The sequence below is a fragment of the Lactuca saligna genome, chromosome 6 (genome assembly GCF_052625555.1).
Source record: "Lactuca saligna cultivar CGN05327 chromosome 6, ASM5262555v1, whole genome shotgun sequence".
NCBI lineage: Eukaryota > Viridiplantae > Streptophyta > Magnoliopsida > Asterales > Asteraceae > Lactuca > Lactuca saligna.
In genome coordinates, this window is record NC_136422.1 from 171,159,604 (window position 1) to 171,175,694 (window position 16,091).

Here is a 16,091-nt window from a genome sequence, read left to right on the forward strand (position 1 = left end):
GGTTGTTGGCGAGGCTACATGTCATCATTTTCTATCATATTTGGTAGATGTAACCGGCTATAATAGGTTATATAACCAAATAGTTAAAGGACCTATTAAAACAAATAATATCAAGAGATGACCCCACGAAAATACAAAACAAATAATAATATTTAGATGTTTCTTCCCTGCAAGCACACACCTAGTTCCCAGATAGTATACGTGCAACAATAATCAAGTTTAGTAGTCCTAGTGGGAGAGTTTCAATTCCAATTTGAATTGAGTTTATTGTGCGCATCAAACTCTTATGTTAGTTGCCTATATGGGATAATGTTAAGAGATTGATGAAAGAATAACATTTTTTTTTACAATTAGACGTCTATGTAGCCAAACATGTAAGCATAGCACTATTAAATGCATTCGAACCAAGAGACAAAAGCTTCATCACTATGAGAGGAGCTTATGCTATAAGGCATCAGGTATTAGGCATCTGATGCAGATTTTGCATTCGATGTTATTCTCTACAACATATAGTGGAAGCGTATTAAACTTAAAGCCACTTTGCATAAAACTCAATTACTACTCTTTTATATCTATATATCTCTCTTCACTTTCTCACTCCCTCTTAATTATCAACAAACATAATCTCTTTTTTATCTTCAATTTCTCTCATGGCTTTTCACTATATTTTCATCTTTTATCTTGTTTTATTACTTCCATTATCAAGTTCTTATGAAGCTTCCATGGCGGATCAAGCTGAGTTCTTCACCCACGTGAAGAATTCTCTGACAGGAGCTTTTTTAAACGATTGGGATGACAACGGTCAAAAACCCGTCTGCAACTACACAGGTGTCAACTGTGATCAACAAGGGTACGTGGTGAAGATTGATATTTCAGGGCAGGGGCTTTTCGGTCATTTCCCAGAAAACATATGCTCTTTCTTACCTCGATTGAGAAGTCTTTATCTTGGGTACAACAAGATTCATGGAGACTTCCCTCACAGCATCACCAACTGTTCGCTTCTAGAACAACTCAACATAACACATACAAATCTCACCGGAAAGTTGCCGGATTTATCTCCGATGAAGTCTTTAAAGTTGCTTGATTTGTCGTCTAATTTCTTCACAGGGGCGTTCCCGATGTCGTTTATAAATCTCACCAATCTTGAAGTTGTCAACTTTAACGAAAACGCAGGTTTTGACATGTGGAGGCTGCCGGAGAATATTACGAAGCTGGTGAAGCTCAAGTCGATGATCTTGAGTACTTGTAAGGTGAGTGGTTTAATCCCGAAATCCATCGGAAACATGACGTCACTTGTTGATCTTGAATTGAGCGGGAATTTTTTAGTGGGCCCAGTTCCGAGAGAAATCGGGTTGCTTAAAAACCTGCAACAGCTTGAGCTTTACTACAATCAATTAGTCGGTGGGATACCGGAGGAGCTTGGGAACCTCACAGAGCTCATTGATCTCGACATGTCCGTCAACAGGCTCACCGGAAACTTACCGGAATGCATTTGCCGTCTCCCGAAGCTCCAAGTCCTGCAGCTTTACAACAACAGTCTCACCGGAGAGATTCCGGTTGTGTTGGAGAACTCGACAACTCTAACCATGTTGTCGCTTTACGACAACCTTTTAACCGGTGAAGTCCCCAGGCATCTAGGCAGATCATCACCGCTATCGCTCATTGACATGTCGGAAAACCGGTTGACCGGAGAGTTACCACCTGACGTCTGCAACGGAGGTAAGTTGCTTTATCTTCTAGCACTTGGAAACATGTTCTCCGGTGAGTTACCGGAAAGTTACGGTAACTGCGTCTCTCTTATACGTTTTCGGGTGAGCCGTAACCGTCTGGAAGGGAACATACCGGAAGGAGTTCTAGGCCTCCCGTCGGTTTCCATTATCGATTTGAGTTACAACTTTTTAAATGGTTCAATCGCGAAAGCAATCGGAAACGCTCGAAACTTATCGGAGTTGTTTCTACAGAACAATCGAATCTCCGGCGTCGTACCTCACGAAATATCTAACGCGATCAATCTAGTGAAAATCGATTTCAGTAACAACCTCTTGTCTGGTCCAATACCTTCAGAAATTGGCAACCTAGAAAAGCTAAATCTGTTGTTATTGCAAGGAAACCAGCTTACATCTTCCATTCCCGATTCACTTTCTTCTCTAAAATCCCTAAATCTTCTCGACCTGTCGAGAAATCTCCTCACAGGTGGCATACCCGAAACCCTAACCGATTTGCTTCCAAATTCCATGAATTTTTCAAACAATCTTCTTTCTGGAGCGATACCCGTGTCATTCATCAAAGGGGGGCAGTTAGAAAGCTTCACAGGGAACACAAAACTCTGTGTTCCTGTTCCAGTGTTACCCAAAACAGGAAATCAAAATTTCTCCATATGTTCACAGACGTATAACAAAAAAAGAGTCAACTTCTTTTGGATGATTGGGATTTCGATTGGGATTCTGTTCATCGGAGGTATCATATTTCTAAGGTGTAATCGAGAAAGAGAGGTTCTACAACATGAAGACGACACATGGGCATTTTCGTATTTCTCCTACAACATGAAAAGCTTTCATCATGTAAGTTTCAACCAACATGAAATCATCAAATCCATGACTGATAAAAACGTGGTGGGTCATGGAGGATCGGGTATGGTTTACAAAATCGATTTAAGCAATGGTGAAGTTATTGCAGTGAAGCGATTTTGGAGTCAGAAATCGAAAGATAATTCCTCATCAAATGATCAAAAAATAATGGAGAAAGAATTGAAAAGTGAAGTTGAGACATTAGGAAACATAAGGCACAAGAATATAATTAAATTGTATTGTTACTTATCAAGTTGTAATTGTAACTTGTTGGTTTATGAATACATGCCAAATGGAAGTCTTTGGGATGCACTTCATAATGGGAAATGTGTTTTGGATTGGCCGACACGTCATCAAATTGCAGTTGGTGTAGCAAAAGGGTTGGCTTATCTTCACCATGATTTGGTGCCACCTATTATTCATAGAGATGTTAAATCGACCAATATTCTTCTTGATGGAAATTTTCAACCAAAAGTTGCCGATTTTGGGTTAGCTAAGGTTCTAAATGGTAGAGGGAAAGATTCCACCACTACTTGCATTGCAGGGACATATGGCTACATAGCCCCAGGTATTGTTTTTCATATTGTATTTTAACATTTTACTTTTGTATTATATATGTTTGATGAAATGATGTATGTATTGTTCATTGTTTAAATGATGTAGAGTATGCGTATTCATCGAAAGCAACAACCAAGTGTGACGTGTATAGTTTTGGGGTGGTATTGATGGAATTGATAACGGGGAAGAAGCCGGTGGAGGCGGAGTTTGGGGAAAACAAGAACATCATATATTGGATTTCAACAAAAGTGGAGACGAAGGAGGGGGCGACTGAGATTCTAGACAAGAATTTGTCAGGGTATTTTAAAGATGATATGATAAAAGTTCTTCGTGTAGCTATCCTATGTACATGCAGGATAGCTACACTGCGGCCTAGCATGAATGAGGTTGTTCAATTGCTCATTCAGGCAGACCCTTGTAGGATCGATACTTGCAAACTAGCAAACAAGACAAAAGAACCCGAAAAATAAATCTTTCATTACTAATTAAAGTAAACTTTATTTGGGGTTTTGAAAGGAATTAGCATAGCATCTATAGAGTGGAGTATTGTAAATATTTCCAAAGTGTTGTATATCAATATATCATGATATATATATTCCATGAAATAATCTTTTAGCTTTATAATGTTTGTCTTTTATTTTTATTTTTGGTTATTATGAGTGCCTACTCAAAACAAAAAGTGGAATGCATTTGATATTTTAAGGTGCTTCTTTTTTTGTGTCAAGTGGATTCCTAATTTTCTTCCTAATTTTCTTGTTTAAGAAAAAGAGTAAACTAAATGGTCCTTGTACTTTTTGATTTTACCTTGATTAGTCAAAAATTAAAATATTATTCAAGTTTGGTTCTTGTGTCAAGGGGGAACAAGGACCAAAATTGATATTAAACCTTGAAATAAGAACTATAATCAATATAAAACCTTGAAGTTCGAAAACTGAAAAATGAAAAAGATTTCAGTTTTGAACTCAACGCAGTAAAAATCATATATATATATATATATATATTAAAGTTTAGTAGAAAGTTGTTTGTGGAGGGGGCCTCTCTTGTATCTACTAGAAAGAACACAATTCCTGAGTAATCAATGAGCATCGATGTGTCATAGTGTCCCAATGTAAGCTATAAAGTACACTTCTTTCTTTAATCACTACCTTTTTATTCTTATCTCTTCTTTTTGTGCTAGTGTTTGATTATCTTGTTGGTATCAAGTCGAAAGTGAAATATTTGATGGACAAAAATCACCAAGTAACATTCACCATAGATGGTGTGCCACAAACTTCCACTTTCTACCAGACAAATTCTTTGTTTTATCTCAAGTGCTTTCACTTACACTCACTCCAATAAGACTATGGCATATATACATATACAAGTACAATGGTAAATACAGTAGAGTTATTTAGATAATTTGTGTTGAATAATTCAATTATTTAGTTACTACATGTTGTATTGATGAAGATTTATCTCATGAAAACCCTAATTAATATTTTTCTTCTAGTTCATTCTTTAATAGCTAAATGTACATGCTTTAGAATCACATTGATGCAAAGAATGTATTATGTGATCATAATATACGAACAACCACACACACGAGTGCAAGATTTCCCACTTGAGTGGCATGCTTTAGAAAGAATAAGATTCAATGAGACTTAATGTTTATATCTTTTGCATGGTGGAGAGTCCATAGACTAAAGTTAATAGCTTTCATAAATGATGCCTCTTGGACAACATGCTACCTAGCTACAGCCTTTAGCCTATAAAAATGTACAAAAGCTCAGTTTCTATACGTATTTAATGCATGCAAATACATATATGATTTAAAAAGAATTCGATAACGACAATCTTTAAAAGAAGAAATAAGTAGGAACAAATATCTGATTTTGTGAGTCAAGTTGCTAAGTAATGTCGTTATTGGAGGTCTTTATCAGGTCCAAAGTGTAAAGAGGAGAAAAAAAGAGCATGTTATCTTGTTTCGGTTTTTCGAGAAAGCTAGAGAAAGTTAAAAGTACACCATTAGTATGATTGCTTTGAGTTTATTAGACAATGAACAATAGCCGGAGATGTAGGAGACAGGATGAACAATCTCCAAATCTTTGAAAACAATCAATGTTCTTAAGATTTTCGGAAGTGAAAATAGTAAATCCATTATAAAATTGCCCACAAACATGAAGGAATCGAGATAATTGCAATCATGGCGGAATAAGATGATTGAAAGCAGTTTAGATTTTTAAGTAACAGCTGGTGTGCACTATCAAAAAAAAAAAAAAATGGAAGCATTAGTTTTATGAATCGAATAATGAAGTCGCAAAAGCACATGTCAACTCCATTGGAGGTTGATTTGATCGTGGAATAGAGTACAAGAGGATCAAATTCACTGAATGTAATACTTTTGGTATAATAAAAAGGCATATATAACTTCATATCTGTAACTGACCTTAAACGGAGATTTCATGAAATCATCGGCACAAACAATGGAATATCGTCGAGATGTTCATTAGCCCGGATCAGAAATTTGACAATAACAGATTGAAGAATGGAAAAAACCATTACAATCCGGAGGATTGTTTTACTGAAATTTTTACATACAAGATGATTAGAATTCAAATTTATTTTTTTATATTATTTTATATAGTTCGAAATGATCAGTTTTCCACGACATTTATCTAATAAAATAAATTGCCATACACATTTGTAAAATCTTTTTTAGATTGATTAATATTTTTTATTTATCTAAATTTTTTTTTATAAAGTCCTTATATAATTTATTACTTTATAAACATAACATATTTCTATAAAAATTACTTAGATAATAAAATTTAATTAACTAATAATATTACCATATATAAAGATATTCGAAAAAAAAAATCAAAATGTAAAATTGTTTTATCTCATCATACAATATTTGATGTATACACGTTCGTGTGTCATACACCATACAAAATTTCATTAAAAATTTAAAATCATCTAAGAATTCACTGGTGATGAACTAACTCACTCACACTACGAGTTGCTCAAAAACATTGTCAGACATGATTATAAGTGTGGGTGCTCGGTTAACCAATGTGATATCAACTAAGGGCGGATGTAAGATTTCATAGTAGTGATATCACAGAAAATTTCAGTAATCGCAAGATAGTAGAAAAAAAAATGTCAAAAAATTTCAAAAAAGTTTGCACTACATCTAGCAAAGAAAAATCAGAGATTATCTGTGTCACTACATGCCCTATACTAAAACTGTCCTCGACATCAAGAGGTACGCAACGACACCATGCTCTTGAATTTGATAGACATAACTATGAACCACCATGACGAGTTCTCTCTCTATAGATCCGTATTTGGATAGATAAGCCTAAAAGTGAATCCGCATTTAGATCAATTTTGTCGAAAATGAATACAAATTTATGAGTCAAAAGCGAAACCATGGGTGGAGCATTTCCTTCCTCGTTTCTTTATTTAGTTTATTATGTAGCATAAAACCAATTATTTAGAAAACAATTAATAAAACTATTCTCCAACAATACATTTTAATGAAACAACAAACTTAAGTTTATGTTATTTAGTATGTTATAAAACATGAAAACTACGGTCTGTATGCTTGAACATTTTATATAGATAAAAAATTAATAAATGTAAAAAAATAATATGTGTAAAATATGAAAATTAAACAAAAAATTAGGTAAATAGGATAATGTATCCTTGAATTGTTGGGATACATTACAATCTAAGAGTTTTTTGGTATTTTTAAAAATTAGTCTCCAATATTTCAAAAATATTATGTTATTAGGATATGATTTAATTTTTTAAAATTTTAAAGCAAAGTTGATATGTTACAAAAGAATAAATAAATAAATAAATAAAAACCAGAAATCGAAGAAAAATCATGAAAAAATTTCACGTATCAATATTTTTGCTAGAAAATAAACATATGACATTTTTTTTGTTTTGCCTATTACAAAAGATAGACATAGATATATTACTTATTATTGATTTAATTTATGTTCTCATTAAACGTATAAAGTGTGGTAGAAAAGTAACTAAAAATATCATTTGATTACTTTTCTAAAAATATATAACTTCCAAAATATGATGTATAAATTATTATACGTTGTACGGCGTACACCACTTAGTGTCTAAGGATTGGAATACACAACACATAGTGCATTAGAACTATTATGTTGCTTACAAATATATAGCACACATCCACATGAATGTGCATTAGAACTATTATCTTGCTTACAAGTATATAGCACACATCCACATGAATGTCTCATATGAGGATATGATTTAGTTTTTTTAAAATTTTAAATTAAAGTTGATATGTTAAAAAAAAAAAACGCAAATTAGAGAAAGTATAGAAAAATGTCACGTATCAAATATGTTTGCTAGAAAATTGATATGCAATAGTTTTTTGTTTTGTTTATTAATATATAGAGGTAGATATGTTTAAATTTTTAGTTTAACAAAAAAAGTTAAGTATTACTAATGATTTATTTTTAGTTTTAGTTTAAATGTTTTGAAAATAATAAGTATTACTCATATTAAAAATAATTAATTTTGGTTGAAGTTGGAATAATTGAAATGTAGATATTTTCCTAAAATATACAGGTGAAAAGTTGATGCAGAATAAAGTAAAATTTTGGTATGCGTAATAGTCTTAGGTGTTTGTTGTTTTTTTGTCTGCAGATCTTCTTGACCTCTTCTGTCTGTGCCGCATAGACCACGCACTGATATTAGGCTTCACAGACTATTTATTTTTTGAAGACTGCAGACCTAAAAATGATTATGCGTCCTCTTCTTTTCGTAGATGTGGACCAAAATTTTCAAATATTTTCAGATATTTTCTAGCTTAAAAAACATATATACCTTTCATTTTTTCTAAATAACTTAGATTTATTCCAATTTTATCTATGATAAATAATTTGGAAAAAAGTTACAATACTTAAAGAAAAAATGTTTGACGTTTGTGACAAATTTATAAATACAAATTTAATTATACTAATGGTTGTTGGAGTTATTTATATAGATTTTTTTTTTTGAACTGACAAATACAAATATACTAATCTACTCCTAAACTAACACCTAATTCCACAAATGTCCACGACGAGATTTGAACCCTCGACCTCAAAGAGGGAGGGCACCACCTGATACCGCTGGACTAGAAGCCCTTTGGTTAGTTATTTATATAGATATGGAAAAAAAATGAACATATCAACATATATTTTTTGTGTCAAATTTTATAAAATATTACTTAATGTATTATCATTCATTTATTGGGAAAACATTTATGGGTAGTTTTTTAGTGATTTAATTTAAAAAGTAAAATAAAAATTTTCAATTAAAATCAAAGTTTATTTTCATCCATTTTATATTTTAAGTTCTTTTATCCTAATTAGAATGTTAAGGTATAACTTTGGAACCACACTTTCTTTGTTTTTATCAAATATATACATTAATTCTTACCATTTTATTTTTATTTTCTAAACAATAATACATAAAAGTTGATCTACATTTGTTAATTATCTATAATAAAGTCATAAAATTATTGAAAAACTTTTTTAAGTTTTAAAAAAAACAATTTAATTAGATTTTAGTTTATTCTAAAAGCCTACAAATGTTAAAAAATAAGCAGTCTTCTTCTTTCAGACTGCAGACATTTGGTCCATCTATTCTGCTGTAGAGGTTTGCAAATATGTTCCGCAGACTGCAGACATATTTCCTCAGAAAAAACAAACAGCACCTTAGACATACAATAAAAACAATATATCATTTTATAGACACATTATACTGCAAACAAAAACTCAAAAAAAAATATTTGTCGTGTCTTTTTAGTAAACAAAATGTAAAATATGATAAAAATTCACATATAAAAAAGCCAAAAAAATAATATTAGATCACAATTTTAATAACACTTGATAATTGTTTTATTTTGAAAGTTTTGTCTATTACTTTTAAATAATATATCTTTTATAAAATAGATTTGTTTTCATTTTATATAAATATATATAAAGATATTGAGTAACTAAGAGTAGTAAATAGTTGTTATTTAAATATAATTAGGATATAAGATAAATTGTAGTTAAAAATGGAGACCTAGATGAACAAAACATATAAAATATAGACAAAATTGCAAGAATGGTCATTTGTGGTATGTCAAAACTAGTAATTTTGGTCCAAAATGGGTTTGGCTCGCAAGGATGGTCCAATAGTTTCATTTTGTTGCGAGTTTAGTCCAAAAATTTTAAGACTTTTTATAATTACGAATTTGCCCTTGGTATTTTCCATTTTTCAATTTTTTATTACAGAAATCAAAAAATGAAAAAGAAAAAAAAAGAAATTCTCTCTCTCTTTCTCTCTCTCTCTCTCTCTCCCCCCCCCCTTTCATCTCCAACTCATCTATCTCCCTCGTTTCTCAATTCTCCGACGAAGAGAGCCACCACAGTCGACTGTGGCAGCTCCTCCGCCTCCCCTTGTCGTGACCCACCACCATTCAACATCAGCCAAATCCAAATCCACAATGGGTGTTCTTCATTCTTGATTTTGGATCTGAAATAAATCACAAACAAATTTAACACATGTCTGGAAGTGGATTTAAAAAACGAAGAACCTTCACTTTATCGATTTTGTTCAATTTATTAGATTAAGTTTACAAATGTTCCAGACTCTAAACACACACATACATAGTTACACATACATCAAGATTAATTTGATTTAAACAACGGAAACAAAGCTCAATATCATTAGTTGTGAAGTCGATTAGAACTAAAAACATATACAAACAAATATGAATATGAATCTCAAGAACACTCATTTTTCCTAAGTTCAAGAACAAGAACATCACATTCACAAACTCATAAATCATTCACAAACCCATACATCATTTTTCTTGATCTGATGAACTACCCTTCACCACCACCTGAATCGAAATCAAGAAAATTTTCAAACAAACCCAACAACAACAATCTAGATAGAAGAAGAAGAAGGAAAGAAACATAGCAAACATAGCAATAACAAGTCTCAACCCTAGATCACAATTTCAGTTGTTTTCTGCGGCACATTTACTCAAGATAGCCACTGGACGAACAAAGTTGGGGATTTCCGACCCTTTTAGAACGAGAAAGCTTAGGAGAGAGATGAACAGTCAATGAAATCCATAAGGAGAGTTATGGCTCTAGAAACCACCGCCTGAAGCATAACCACCACCACCTGAAGTCATTAGAGGGATTTGAAGAGACACAAGAGAAGATGAAAAGAGACAGAAATGTAGATCGGATATTGGAGCTACAACCCTTCATAAACGTAGATCAAACAAATATGGCGCAATCATAAAACCCTTTGTCGTAGAAGGCGGAGGGACGTCTTTAGTGGTGGACAGTGCCATCGTCTTCATCGAATGCACAAATCTGGATTTCACCTTGATCGTTTAGGAAAGCTTCAATAAAGATGATAGATTTGAGGGTAATGAGTGCTTGGTGGTCAACTGAGAAGATTGAGATGGGAGATTTGAGGGTAAGAGACGTGTCTCCAGTGGATATGCAATTTTCCGGTGAATAAAGATTGAGCACATCTGAGAGAAAATAGAAGTGTGGGAAGAAGATGAATAGGTCGATTCTTGGAGAGAAAGAGAGAGAGGGAGAGAGAGAGAGAGGTATTTTATTTTTGTTATATTTTTAATTGTTTTTTAATTACATGTAATAAATCAAAAATGAAAAATTAAACAATAAAGGCAAAATCGTCTTTACAAAGAAATTCAAACCAAATTGGACCATCCTTGTGAGCCAAACCCATTTTGAACCAAAGTTGCTAGTTTTGACATACCATAGGGACCATTCTTGCAATTTTGTCTAAAATATAAAGAAGTGTTTGCTAAATGAGTAAATGGATTGAGTTACCATTTAAAGTGCTTTGAGGATACTATGGTACAAAGAAATAAAAGGATGAATGAAATTCATTCCATTTCTTTTACATGTCATTTGGTTTGTTGAAATCCTTTGGAATTAGAAGGAATGTGAATCTAATTTAATCACTTTTTTTGTTTGGTTCAAGCTTTCAAAAGGAATTGGATTCCTAAATGAGTCAAACTTTCCTGGTTTGTTGAAATCCTTTGGAATTAGAAGGAATGTGAATCTAATTTAATCACTTTTTTTGTTTGGTTCAAGCTTTCAAAAGGAATTGAATTCCTAAATGAGTCAAACTTTCCTTCCAACGAGGGAAAATAAATTTCATCCAAAAACTTAAGAAAGTAAAATTTCTTTGAAGTGAGAATGTTGAATGTTACCATTACCCACTTTTCTTTTAACACAACATATGAAACTCATCCGTTGCCGCTACCACCACCGCCTATCACCCACCACCACCACCACCACCACCTCCACCGCCACCCACCATCACCACCACCACCGATACCTCTGCAACTACCACTATCATCACCGTCAACATCACTGCCACCATCACATTCATTTACTAATTTTATAATTTATATAATATATTTTTACATATAAGTTATAAAACAAAATAAAATAAGCAAAAAAAATGGGTAATCTTTTTATTTTATATTATTTCAATTCTATTTTCTGTCAACCAAACATAATATCGAATTGGATTTGAATTTCATTTCTGCCAACTAAACAGAATATGAAATTTGATGAAATTCCTAAGAGATATCAATTCCTCAATAGATTCTAATTCCTTCAAAAACATATTGCGAACCATTTGTTTGATATCAAAAGAGAAATAAAATTCCATTTCCAACATTTCAATTCTCTTTTATATGGAAAAAAATCTCTTTTATTATAGAGAAACATGTGAAATAGAAAATTTGCTTGTTAAAAAAACGGAGACTTGAAATACATTTGGTTATGTTTTTTAGTCCATTTTCAACTTTTAACATTATTTTTTTTACATTATATTTATAAATATAATTATAATGTAAATAGTAAGTTCCTTCGACTCATTACATTATATTTCATATAAAAAAATTAATTATATTCTCTTTATCTAACTTTTATAATTATACATAAACAACTGTTATGTTTATTACGCTTTATAAAGTTGACTAACACACTGTAATTACAGATGTTTAATAAATTATATTATCAAATATTTACGAACAAAACATCCATAAACAGTTTTATTAAATATGATAACACAAATAACATTATTATATATGACAACACAAATAACGTTATTATATAAACATTATAATTGTATAAAATAAACAAAACATAACTAAGTTCAAAATTAAAGGATCAATTGCATAGTTGTTGAACTCCTATGAGTCAAGTCATTTTGTATCAGAAAAGAGGTGTTGTAGAGTATGAATCGATCAAAAATTTTGAGTCTGAGTTTAACTTGTACCGAGCTGAGTCAAATCTTGAATCGGCCGAGTCATGTATCTAATGGGAAATAACATGATTCATTGGGTAAACGAAGGTCCAAGAACCAAATCTTACTTCGATGTATACAAAAGCAATGACTACTTCATCTTCTATTTACAAAGGGGTAGTATATAAGGGGTGAATTGAGGTTCGGTGGTAGTACGATGACTACTTTTGTCTGCCATGACTTAGCAATCGTCGATGGATGTGGAGAAAATAGAGGATGTGTGAGGGTGATGAAGATGCCAGGTGTGAAAGACAGGAGCGAAAGGAGTGGATAACTGGATATTAGGCTTTGGGGAGTGGCTGCGGTCTCTACCGCAGTCTCCTTCCACCTCAGCATGAACACCGTCCCTCCACTGCGGTTTAGGTGCGGTGGAGGCCGCACTGCGGTAGTTCCTGGCCACACTCCCTTTTCTTTTTCTCCTCTTTTACTTGCTCTCTCTCTCTCTCTCTCTCTTCTCCCAACCAATCATCTTCTTTCTTTTCTTTTTTCTTTTCTCTCTGCTAACATTTTTCCCACTCCCCAATTGAAGTTTCTAGTTGATGAAATAAGAAAAAATCTGAGTTGGCGTCTACGTGGCATAGGAGGAAGTGCGATTTCGGTGGCACCACTCCCTCCAGCCTAGACTATTTTCTTGGGTTGGGCTTTAGTTTTACGGGTATTTATGAATAATATATTAAAACTTAATTATAAATAGATAGTAAGTCATATAGATAATAACCTATCTTATGACTTCCTATCTTATGACTTCGCCAAGCAAAAAGATTTCAACCATTTTCTTAATATGTATCAAAAATTTCGTGAATTACAAATTAAAACTTATTTATAAAATACATATAATAATTCAAAACTTAGCTAATTTGTAATATTTTAGTAAATATTAATTAATGTTCAATAAATATTATATATATATATATATATATATATATATATATAAAAGACATAATATTTATTGAACATTAATTAATATTTACTAATATATATATATATATATATATATATATATATATATATATATATATATAATCATGACTCTTACCAGTCGAGTTATGAGTTGACAACTATGCCAAATTGTACAAATAAAACTTCAACGCTATGTTTAGTGTTGATGAATAGTGTAACATTATATTTAGTGTTACATTATTTACCAACACTATATAATGTTAGGTATAATATAGGGTTGGATAATTATAAAATAAAAGATGTTTTTAGTGTAGGGTTGGAGATACTCTTAGACTTTTCTTTTATTCTTGACTCATAATGCTTCCTTCATCGATGCTTTGTCCTTTTTTCTCTGAAGCCTAACACAACCTCTTTCTCCGATTAAGATACACATTACATCTAAAATGATATTAGATTGTGTTTGTGGAAGAAGAGATCAAAAAAGTCAGATATTAGGCAACTTTGTAGGCAAAGAAAGGAGATAAGTGATGAAGCTTGAATGGTGGATGGTCATGGCCAGATCAATCTGATGGGTTTTGAGGATCATAAACAAAACTATTAGGACAACGAAAGCAACAATTTAATCATCAAAAGGCCCAAAAATCGGATCTATGAACAACCTATCAGTTGCAACTTGCTTATGCAAGAAGACATACCCCTTAGGGTTTGTAGAAACCTTCGTAGATCTTCGATTGTTTGATGAGCGCTAAGAGTCCAACGTAGAACTCTTCTTTCGTAGTCGCACCCAAGGAACTTAGATCAGCAACATCCAAAAACGACCCATGCAACAAACACAATGAACGAATGCTCCAAAATCCGAAATTTGATAAAACTTCGTCGCCACATCGTGGAAAAGAAGCGACCATGCCGTGGGAACTGGGATTTTGGTGTTTTCAGGAATGAGTAGGTATTACCGAATTTTCTCTAGGGTTTTAAGATTTCTCATCTTCTAAATTCGTCCGGCCTCTCTATTTATTAGTAAGCACCTTATAATAATAATATTATCAATTGTTGGAATTGTGTTGTAACGATGAGCATCATTCTCCATCATAACCCTCCTCCAATCAACTCATATTGTGGTTAAGACGGTTTATTTTTTTAATTATTCTACTTCTTTATTTCAGTTTTTGGGTTCGGGGGCTAAATTCGTTTGAACATAATCCACTGAATAGCCTCTATGGTTGATGAATGCCTACGAGTTAAGGGACTTATAAACTGTGTAATTTTGTTTAATCATGACCTAAATCCCTTAAAGAACTATGTTGGCTTTTTTGGATGAAGGAAAATTGCTCGATCAAATGCCTAAAAGAAGATCTTCACACGTTTATTAGCTTTTACTAGGAAAAGAATAAATTATGGTACCATTTGGCTTGTTATTTTTCATTGAACTCTATAATTAACTTCATGTATTTAAATAAATTAATTTCAAATTAATTTGATTCTTCCGTTATCAGCAGGACTTGAAATGGTTTATGTTGATGGTTTTATTGTTTGGTGTCATTGAGTGGTGTAAAAGAAAAAAAAAATGACTAATGTTAGTTAAGACTATGGGAATTGGTGGCGTATGTTAAAGAGATGCTAAGACATATCATATCAGATTTTTTCTTTCACCTGATCTTTTTTCATAGAAAGTATATACACTTGGATTTTGGGGAAACAATTAAAACAAAAATGCAAATAAAAGATAGCCAATCACACTCTTCTGATTTTAGAAAAAAAATTAAAAAATAATAAATAAATACAAAAGGACCAATGACAGCCCACACCAAAGAATCTTTTCCTCTCTCTTCTCGTTAGTGAACTAGCGAACTCTTCTTAGCGTGTCTGCTTAACATGGTGTAAGGGGTAGTGTTTTACTTACGTTAAGCTTTTGACAAGTGGGTATGTCGCTCCCACTCCCTTTAGCCTAAATGTTCTATTTTGGTCCAAGTAGTTTGACTTTTTGATTTTTTGACTGTACATAAGAGTCAACTAGTTAAAAATGATGTGTACTCAGTATTTTAAAATTTGTTTATTGACATGAGATATGAATTGTTTTCTTTATATTTGAATTTGCTTGTAAATTATTTGTTTTTATTGCAATTATGTTTCCATTAGTGTAAATTATTTGTTTTTATTGCAATTATGTTTCCAAATACTAAGATTTGCTTTTTACACAATTTAAATAAGATTTTACAATGGTTAATGACAATTATAAGAATAATTGGTAAAAATTAATCGAGAAAATGAAAATTAGAAATATAAAAATACAAAATATGATAAAAGCTTATGAAAATCATAATGACATAGTCGTAAAAAATGCTCTTTGAAAAGAATAAACATTGTAAAATTATTCATTTACCTTTCGTTGTTTACTACAACCAAAAAGAGAATTTATTGTCAAAAAATATTTTTAAGTGAATTCTTTATTGTACCAAATAGTAGAATCGGTTCTCTTGCTTCATTTTAAATTTTTTTCTCTTCATTTTCATTCTCATTCAATTATGTTTCTTTGTACCTAGCAAGCCTTAAGGGGAATGATGATTTATCTTCTATTAATTTTTTATCTACCAAATATATTCAAATGCCTACATGGTTCAATTATATAAAAAAAATTATCTTTTTTTTCTGTTAATGTGTTGTTAATGAATTTATTTATAGTTAACTTTTAAATAA

General features: G+C 31.9%; 1 protein-coding gene across 1 annotated transcript; it reads left to right on the forward strand.

Moving 5' to 3' along the window:
* The first annotated feature begins 367 nt into the window (after positions 1 to 367).
* On the forward strand, positions 368 to 3,749 carry LOC145000194 (receptor protein-tyrosine kinase CEPR1-like). The gene is made up of 2 exons (XM_078959384.1): positions 368 to 3,135; positions 3,231 to 3,749. The coding sequence occupies exons 1-2, from the start codon at positions 651 to 653 to the stop codon at positions 3,593 to 3,595; spliced, it is 2,850 nt and encodes a 949-aa protein (XP_078815510.1). The 5' UTR covers positions 368 to 650; the 3' UTR covers positions 3,596 to 3,749.
* The last annotated feature ends 12,342 nt before the right edge of the window (positions 3,750 to 16,091 follow it).

Bases quoted from the DNA above. Each gene is read 5' to 3' on its own strand.
- LOC145000194 (XM_078959384.1), top strand. From the start codon at position 651: ATGGCTTTTCACTATATTTTCATCTTTTATCTTGTTTTATTACTTCCA. The intron at 3,136-3,230 runs GTATTGTTTTTC...TAAATGATGTAG, and splicing joins ATATGGCTACATAGCCCCAG to AGTATGCGTATTCATCGAAA.